General features: G+C 27.7%; 1 protein-coding gene and 1 pseudogene across 1 annotated transcript; one reads left to right on the forward strand and one right to left on the reverse strand.

Annotated features, from left to right (window-relative positions):
* Positions 1-1,469: 1,469 nt before the first annotated feature.
* On the forward strand, positions 1,470-4,180 carry LOC147074074 (uncharacterized). The gene is made up of 3 exons (XM_085944128.1): positions 1,470-1,624; positions 2,102-2,237; positions 4,163-4,180. The coding sequence occupies exons 1-3, from the start codon at positions 1,470-1,472 to the stop codon at positions 4,178-4,180; spliced, it is 309 nt and encodes a 102-aa protein (XP_085800254.1).
* Positions 4,181-6,622: 2,442 nt separating this feature from the next.
* LOC147074075 (uncharacterized) lies at positions 6,623-8,149 on the reverse strand (annotated as a pseudogene).
* Positions 8,150-10,232: the final 2,083 nt, after the last annotated feature.

Here is a 10,232-nt window from a genome sequence, read left to right on the forward strand (position 1 = left end):
CATGTTTGTATCTCATAAAGTTTAAAAAATGCATTTCGGAAACAAAAATGAATAGATATATAAATTTGGTTTCTTTATCCTTAAAACACTAAAATAAATATTTTACTGTAATTTATTTATCATTTCACAATAATGTTTACATATAAATCAAAATTTATATAATTTTATTAAAAATACAGTTTTCTACAATAAATATTAAATGTGAAACAAAATATCACATATTAGCAACTATGATAGTGATAAAACCTTAATTTTTGATTTGATACGCGGCAAGAAAGTTTGAAAACCTACTTTATTTTGTGGTTATTATATATTATGTCTGTTTATTATTTATACATATATTTCTGTTATATTCTCGCTTAGAGGGTCAATAAAACACATATATTCGCTGTAAAGTCTGAATTCAATTTATTTTATAACAAGTCGGTTTGAATCTGCCTAGAATAACATAATATATTCATTATATCATTTTATGAAATTTAGAATATTTTCTAGATCCATTTTTTCTTATATTAAATTTTAAAAGGTCATATGTTTATGTTAATATTCAAACTACTGTTTTTTATAACTATATACAGCATATTTTTTAATTTTTAATGTTCGTTTTCGTAATCTTTTGCCGCAATAAAAATTGACTGAGGCAAAATAAGCATAATATAATAATGAATATTCGATGATTTAACCGCGAAAATTATAATCTCTAGATATTCATATTTTCTCCTTTAAAATATCATTATGAAAGGTACGATATAAAAAATTTACAAAAAAAATGTCATTTGACAAAATTATATTAGTTCAAATTTAAAGGTTTAGAAATATATCAAGTGATTAATTCATATGCTCAAGCGACAATACTAGAACCTGGCGTGGAAAAAGGAGTTATATAAACCTTATAAAAATATTTGTAGTTTTTTTGAACATATGGGAGCTAAGAGATTATTTTAGATCCACAATGGATTCTTATTCAACTTAACTTTAGAAATAAATACTCTTAATGCACGTTTTTTTATAAGTAACTTCTAGAATATCGGAAAATATTAGATATTATATAGAATAGAGTTAATTGTCCTATCATAGATAATTTTAGGTTTCAAAATTCCTTTAATCTTGTGATAAATATAATAATTTATCATAAAGAACTTTAAAACATAAAATACTTGATTAATGTATATTTGTTTAATAATGCATAATTTTAAATATTCGATAAATCATGCTCTATTATTTTATCTTCTTGGCCTTGATAAAGGGACAATATTTCTGTGACACATCTATGAATTTTCAGTGGAATCTTATAGTTATCAAAAATATATATGTTGATCAGATTTAATCATTATTGATCTATTATTTAGTGCAAATTCCTTGCTTTTAATCTATGATTATTATTTTCAGTATTCAAAAAACCTTTTTCTATTTTTTTTATAATTTCGATCAATTTATATAATATTATCGTTTTAACGTATCCCTAAAAAATGACTAAGATGCAAAAGTCTCATTCGTTTTCGAACATAGCTTTAATAAAATACTGGGGAAAAAAGAATATTGAAACAAACATACCAATTAATGCCTCTATATCAATATCTTTACCTTTTCTCAAAACAGAGACAATAATCTATTTTAATAAAACGTCGAACGAGGATATTTTTATCCTAGATGGAATCAAAACAAATATAAAAGATCGAATGAAGAAATTAATAGCATATTTCCGAGAAATAAGCAGTATTTACGATCCAATACAAATTGAATCAGATAATACATTTCCACATTCATGTGGATTAGCATCTTCTGCATCGGGATATTCTGCATTGGTAAAAGCACTTGACGTCTTTTTCCAAACAAACTTAAAAGAAAGTAAAATTTGTGAACTTGCACGTTTAGGATCAGGAAGTGCATGCAGAAGTATATTAGATGGCATAGTTTTATGGGACGGAGAAGATGTTTGTAGAATTGGTGAATGGGAAGACCTTAAAATATTTAATATAGTAGTTTCTAAAGATGTCAAAAAAGTTGGAAGTACAGAGGGAATGATACGTACTATGGAAACGAGCAACTTTATTAAAGAAAGAATACGAAATGTTCCGTATAAGATCTCACAGGCGATAAGGTATGTTCGAGAAAAGGATTTTGAAAATTTAGGCGTATTGGTTATGAAAGAAGCAAATGAGATACATGCTACTTGCCTTGATTCATATCCACCAATTTTATATTTAACGGAAAAGAGTATGGAGATTGTTGATGCGGTTTTTGATTTGAATAAGGAGAAATTTGAAGTTTTCTATAGTTTTGATGCAGGTCCGAATCCATTTATTTTTGTATTGAGTTATAATTTTGATCGAATATACAAGTATTTTATTGAAAGATTTGGGTATGATATTATTATTTGTAAATAAAATAACCATCTCTACTTCTGTGGGTAGTTTATTTAAAGGAGTTAATTTTGTTGTTAGCTGTTTAAATTGTTTCAAGTAAAACTTTAGATTGATCGTTATTACAGATTTTCTGTATACTTTTTTTTAAAAGGGTTAATTTTGTTGTTAGTTGTTTAAATTTGTTCAAGTAAAACTTTAGATTGATCTTTAGTACTGATTTTCTGTATACACTATTTTTAAAAGGGTTAATTTCGTTGTTAGTTGTTTAAATTTGTTCAAGTAAAACTATAGATTTCTCTATATTACAGATTTTCTGTATACTTTTTAAGCAAATCATCCTTACAGTCCACCTCAATATATCTTCTAATCTCAAGACTTATTCATCCTGGTGTTTTGTTATGATTAATGTTATTTTCTATGTTTTTAAGGCTGCGTTCTTTAATTGTAATACCGAGAATCGAAAATTACCTTCTCTTTGTATTCAGGACTTTACGAGTATCATTAAATCCAAAATCATAAGAAGAACATAAATTTATCCTAGTTCACTGGTTTAGAAAGGCAATGCTTTCCTTATCAACAGTTAATTATATTATTTGCCATTGAATTCGAGAAATGTGTCTTTTTTTATGCGCTAAAATCAAGATTTTGTTTGTTTTATTACATTTTATCATGTTGAGGATCTGTCTATCTGTGTTTGCTGTATAACTTTTCAGCCGGGTGGTATTAATTACTTGTTTGGTAATTTTTAAATGTTTTAGCGCAGGAAATTGATGCACATAGTAATTTATATTGGATTTTCGAGATCAGAAATTTACATCACATGGTCACAGTCACTAAAGCTATTCAGAAAAATATTGATGAGCACGCAAGTTTATGATATATCAAATATATGTAAGAACAATCATTATTGCATACGATGAAGTGTAATATGTAATTGAATGTGTAGTTTTATTATAATATTCTAGCAGGATTTCTTCATTTCATGCGATATATACTATTAAATTATATAACTGAATTTCCCGCAGCGAACGATTTTATCATAAATAGGGAAACGGTTGTTAATTTAGTGAAGCTTGATAATAAAAAATAGTTTATGGAAGTTGGATTTTAGAAATTTTATGATGAATCTAGTTTACATAATAATTTTAAAAAGTTTAGCATTCACTATCCTTAAAATTTTAATTGCGTAAAATATATAGAGCATGAAATAATATGAGTTTATAATAATATAAAAATATAAATTATATGATTTTATATGGTCGCTAGTCAATTTAAAGCGCATTATCTACCTGGTTGAATCATCTTGAATATTTGTATATTGTTCTGATTTTTGTTCGTAAACTATGATTCTTGTTTAAAAATAAAATAAGCGATTGATTATATTTTAATAGCACCTTTTTTTCATTTATACAGAGTGTCTAGTTCATTAGCAGACAAACCTTATCGATTCAGAAAATATATTTTACTGATTAATTCCATATAAAAGTAAGATTTTTTACAGAGTATATGTCTTTAACGGGTATTAAACAAGTTATAATAATTTTTTTGGTTTTTTTGATAATTCAGAGTATAATTATACCAATGGAATTTAAATTATATGTTATGTGTGAATATAAGATTTTATAAACAGATTTCCTATAAAAACCGTGAAAAAACATACAGTTACTTTTTATAGTTTTACGAATATAATAATGTTGTTATATATAGGGATAATATATTGCACCTAAAATAGGCATCAATAGATACCAAAGGAATCAAACCAGGAAATTTTATGGGTTTATTGTGAAATTTCTTAGCCCGCTGTCAACAACTGATTCGAAGAAAGTCATTTATATTTTTAAATAAAATACTAATGTCATGCAATTTAAAGACTAATCAATATTTTTTGAACCACAGAATCTCAACTGATGCAAATGTATTTAAAGTAAAATAAGAAAACTAGTAAAGGTGCAAACTGTTTTCCGACAATTTTGTTTATATTAATATAAGGATAATTGGGGTTATGAAAATTTACACAAGGATTATATTCTTTGAAAATCGAAAATTATTAAAGTATTACACTGCTTTCATATATATCACAATTATTGATATGAATGGCATGATGATAGACCCTTAGCCTATAAAAATAGCATAATAAGATGTATCATTTTCTTAAAATTATAAATTAATACGAATATTATTGTCGTGTGCAGGGATTAATGTGAATCAGAAAGAATTATAAATAATGAAACACATAATCACATCCAATGATCCCACTCAATGCAAAAATATAAAAACTTATTCTCACCATGGGGGGTGAGTGATGTTCAATAAATATTCTTATGAAGAATTCAATCTTTATTAATTACTTATTATATAATAAGTTGGATCTTAGATATGTCACTTATATTAATAGTATGGAATAAAATGATATAACATACTTCTTCGACTTTCTTATGGTTTTAGACCTATTTTAATATTTAAAACAAATAAAGGCTTAGCTTTACTCTATAAATTTATATAAATCCATAAGTTCCAAAAAATGGCTATAAAAAAATGATATAATAATAATAAATAAATAGAAAGAAAGATATATAAATAAATAAATAGGGGGTTTGTTTTCACAATATGTGGGAATAAAATATATTTTATTATCATAATAAATGATGCAAAAAATTCGAGAGGAATTTACTTAATTTTTTATTTATTTACTCTTTTATCTCTCTTTTTAGATAGTTCGCTTATAATTTTTATAGAACTTTTGCTTAACTGATGCGCTCTGCGTGTGTTCCTTCATAATTCCTTCCTGTCCCGGTTTGCACTCCGTGGATTAGGCCTATTTTATCAGGCGGTAGTCGATATAGAGGAGGATATGATTCCATCTACTTCACGTCGCTGGTTATTTATGTACCACCACTTATCTCTACACTTACATATATCTTTGCTTTACGAGTGTGGGTTCAATCAATGTTCGGGCTCGTACTCAGCGTCTGAAACGGCAACCTACTAATTTATTCTCGCTTATCAGTCTTGTTATGGTTTTACTTTCTAGTTTCGGCAGACCAACCCCTTGCGGTATTTCACGTTTTGTGTAGATTATTTTGAATGCGCGGGTGTGTCGTGGTTGGGACTCAGAGACCTTATATAAACGTTTCCGCAACAAATCCACCAACGCACACTATAATTATGCAATTAAATTTATTTTAGGGCCAAATTATTTGTCATAATCTTTGTTTTTATTCTCAAGCACATCTTGTTTGATCTCTCGTGCGCACAGTTATTAATACTTTCGGCTATTTTCTCCTCTCTGAAGTCTTTTCAATACCTCTCTTTCATTCAAGAATTAGAAATGATATTGTAACAATCTTATTTATTTATGGGTTAAGTTTATTTTCATCAATTTTATCTATTTAGACGTGGTCAGTCCATTGGGAATATTGAACAACTCCTTGATGCATCTTATGACACCTTCCCCTGATATATCATCATCAACTGCTCTTCTTCTCTCAAATGAGATGAGTTCAAGTGTCTTCTGATTGTAATAACAAATAGAAAATATATGTAAATAAATAATAATAATAGGGTGTTTTTGTTTTCACAATATATAGGGATAGTAATAAATATTTTATAAAAAAATAGAGGATAAATAAATAAATGGGATTTTTGTTTTCAAAAAATATGTAGGGACATAGTAATAAATTATTGTAATAACAAATAGGATATTAATATAAATAAAATGGGATTTTTGTTTTCACAATATTTAATGGGAAATAGTAATGAATTATCATGATAATAAATAATAGGAAATCGATAATAATTCAGATAAATAAGGATGATTTTATTTTCACAATATATATATAGGGACATAGTAATAAATTTTTGTAATAATAATAAATAGGATATTAATATAAATAAAATAAAATGCGGGTTTTTGTTTTCACAATATTTATAGGGATAGAAATGAATTATCGTGATAATAATCATCTATAATTTAATTATCCCTAGAGTATGTTTAGACCTGATTTCCAAGGACCCTTTTAAACACAACAATATTGCGAATCATGTATTGCACTTAAATCACAGTACAACCCCAATTCTTCTTTTAAAAGACAGCATTTCAACCCAAGTGTGGTTTGGGTTATGGTTAAAAAATTTATCGTATCTTATTTTAATGATCGGTATTATCATTTAGCAACTTGTTTATCTTCATTTTTGATCTGCAAAATATACTTGATAATAATATTTTCTTATAAGATATAAATATTTGGTATTTTAGATTACCATCTCCTAAAAGATCTATTATTTCCACCATAATTGCCACCCCCTCCTCTTGGAACAATAGATTTTAATCCATCGGGAACATGAGCCTTAGACTCTTCAAGAATTTTAATAAGCTCTTTGGCGGTGTTTCTATCATCATTAGTAAAGAAAGAAAGCGCCTTTCCACTTATGGAATCTCCCCTAGCAGTTCTCCCAATCCGATGCACATAATCTTCACATTGTTTAGGGAAATCATAATTGATAACCATATAAACATCTTTCACGTCCAATCCTCTTGCAGCCACATCAGTCGCAATAAGAATATTCTTTCTTCCAGACTTAAAATCAGTAATCACCCGATCCCTAATATTTTGTGATTTATCACCGTGAATAGCCGAGGCCTTGAAATTTTTTTCACCTAGAAAGTATTCTAGATCATCACACATTCTTTTAGTATTACAGAACACAATAAACTTGTTCTGATTTCTTAATACACCCTCGCCGTTCAGTGTTTGAATAAGTATTCCTCTTTTTTCCCTATTCTCAACAATTTTGACTACCTGGTCTATTTTTTTATTTGCCCGTAATTCAGTGTTACCGATATTTACTTGAACATAGTCTTTCATATACGTTTCCGCTAAATTTCGTACTTCTTTTGGCCATGTTGCACTCCACATCAAAGTTTGTCTTGAGGAATTGGTCTTTGGAATTATTTGTTTCAATTGAGGTTCAAATCCCATATCAAGCATTCGATCTGCTTCATCCAATATCATAAATGTCACTCTGTCCAATGAAAAACATCCTTGATCATATAAATCTATGAGTCTACCAGGCGTGGCTACTAATATCTCTACTCCACTCCTCAAACTCTGTTTCTGAGGATAAGACGAAACTCCTCCATAAACTACGGCGGATTCTAACCTATAAAATCGTTTATACTTTTCTACCACTTCATGAATCTGTAGCACAAGTTCTCGTGTTGGTGCAAGAATAAGACAAATCGGCCCGTCATTTCTTCTTAATGCTGGTTGTGCTGCTGCATGCACAAGTGCTGGTAAAACAAACGAAAGCGTCTTTCCAGATCCAGTTTGTGCTATTCCTACCATGTCACGTCCATTCAATGCCATAGACCACCCTTGAGCTTGAATTGGTGTTGGCGTTGTATATCCTTCACGCTGAAATTCATTAACCACTTCATCTGTAAACAGTTCATGATCGGAATTAGTTTTAGTCTTATAAGACAACAAATCCGTAAACTTGCGAATTGGTGGCGGTATATTAGATCCTTTTATCACCATACCAGCTGCCTTTCTAAAAGATTCTGACTCATTCGCATTCATAAAACTCGATGGCAATGGATCAAGAAAATTTTTAATGAAATTGGTTATTGGCTCATTGCTTGGTGGTGGAACAGACTCGCGGTCTCGACGGTTACTTCCCCATGACTTGTTGTCATATCGATCGTTTGTGCGGGGTGTGCGCTTATAGTCGCGTGACTCGCTGTTCCAGCTTGATCGTCCTCGTTTGCGATCATTATCGTTCATTTAATGGGACTGATTAAATTTTCAAATAAATTAAATTATATGAGAAAAGTATAGAAAAAATTGAATTAAGAATATTCGATTTCTTCTTCTAGTCATATTAAAAAAATTGAATTATTAAATAAATTGCCATTATAACATTAAAAACATTGAAATAACCGAAAAATTAAACTTTTTGAAATGAGAATTTGATTAATTAAATTGATTGCTTTGAAAGATTTTATAATTGCATATTAATTAATTGTAAAAAAAAATATGTTTCCGATTCCGAATTTATATTTATCTAGAAAAGAATATACTTTCAAATAGTTAAATAAATCATACAAATTCTTTCTTAAAATGTATATAAATTGATTGTATTGGAAAAGGATTTTAAGGAGAAAAAAGGTCAATTGAACTACTCGATAAAACAATCTAAAAAAAGATTGAAAATTTTATTGGACAATGTAAAATGAACAAATGCTATTGTTGATAGCGCTAGAACAATTGGTATTTTGAATTTTTACAAAAAAAAGAACGATCAGAAAAAAACATCGGTGCCATGACTTTTAATTTGTTCTACAAAATTGATTTCTAAGGTAAAAAATATCACAAAAAATGTTTTTAAAAGGGGATTAATAAACATCCCGGACAAACATTAACGTGATTTCGGATTTTATCTTTAATATAGTATTTTTAACATACTCAATGCTAAAAATTCATCTGAATTATTTTCTTTCATTTAATTATTTCATAAAATACCTCTCACAAAGAAAAACACTGTGAGCACTCTTAAGCTTATATTTATTCATAAATAGGCATAACGCAAAAAAACTAATGTTCTTTCAACATAGAATCACCAGTTATTCTTTTACATTTTAATATAGATATATGCTTTGGTAAAATAAAATTTTGTATTCTCACTATTTCATTATCAATAATTATTCGTACACAATAAAATGATTCGCGATAATCAAAGCAAATGCAATATATGTTGTAGCTGAATAAAAGGAATACCAAATTATTTTTTATGCTTCTATATGACTTCAAAAGACAATATGTGGTATGTTATCACAAGTTCTAGTTGTTAAAAAATTATACTTTTTCAAATCTTTATATGCGGATTAAAAGAAATATAAACACACTTATATCATTCAATAATGAGCCATAATATAAAAAAGTCTGTAAATCACAAATTAAAAGGGAAAAGATTCACATATTTATGTTAATTATTTTAATCCTTGTAAAATAAAATAAAAATATTTGCTGTTTATTTATCGTGGCACTTTTTAAGATGTTTAAATCGTTTCAACTAAAACCAATTATCTCTCTAATAAATATATTTTCTTGTTGCTTCTTTCCATCCTTCATCATTATGCTCCACCTATAGATATAGTATTCTTTCAATACTTATCACTTTGAGTTTATTTACAATAAAATATTGTTTTTTTTATGTCTCTTCTTTAATTTGGTGTTCTTAAATCCTTAATATACGAATTATAGTATTTTGTGGCGGTAACCTACCATGTTATGAATACTTGTACTAATTATTTCTGCATTTATGTATCCAAAATTGTTTATTTTGTGCAAATCATATTTTTTCAGCTCTAAATTTTTAACATTTTTAAGCTTTATTTTTTAAGGTAATTCATTTCTATCGATGTGAACAAGTTATGGCTTTTTTCCACAAAAAGTATTATGTAGCCTAATTCAAAATAATTTAATATCTGTTTATATGCTGGGTGAAACTATAAACGTTGCTTTACTAATACTGATTGATAGGCTATCTTTTTTTTCATAATCTTTTAAACTTGTATTTTCCTGTGAACATAAATATTCACATATTATATTTATGTAGAACTCCGTGTCTGATAATGATCAAGCCATCTTTTAAATTTAATTATTTAGTTTTAATAAGATTTTATGCCTCTTAAAATCATTGACAATTTGACTTTACACCCTATACCATATTTATACATTACTTGTTCTTTGGATTTATGTTCACAGTTTAAATCAAGTTTGACAATTAGGCTGTGTCTATAATTGTATTGCAGGCAATGCTACAACATTATCTTGAAATTGTTGCAAATTTTAATTTTCACATCAA

Source organism: Rhyacophila brunnea, unplaced genomic scaffold (genome assembly GCF_057557595.1).
Source record: "Rhyacophila brunnea isolate RB1 unplaced genomic scaffold, BYU_Rbru_1.0 scaffold_167, whole genome shotgun sequence".
In the NCBI taxonomy this organism is placed as follows: Eukaryota; Metazoa; Arthropoda; class Insecta; order Trichoptera; family Rhyacophilidae; genus Rhyacophila; species Rhyacophila brunnea.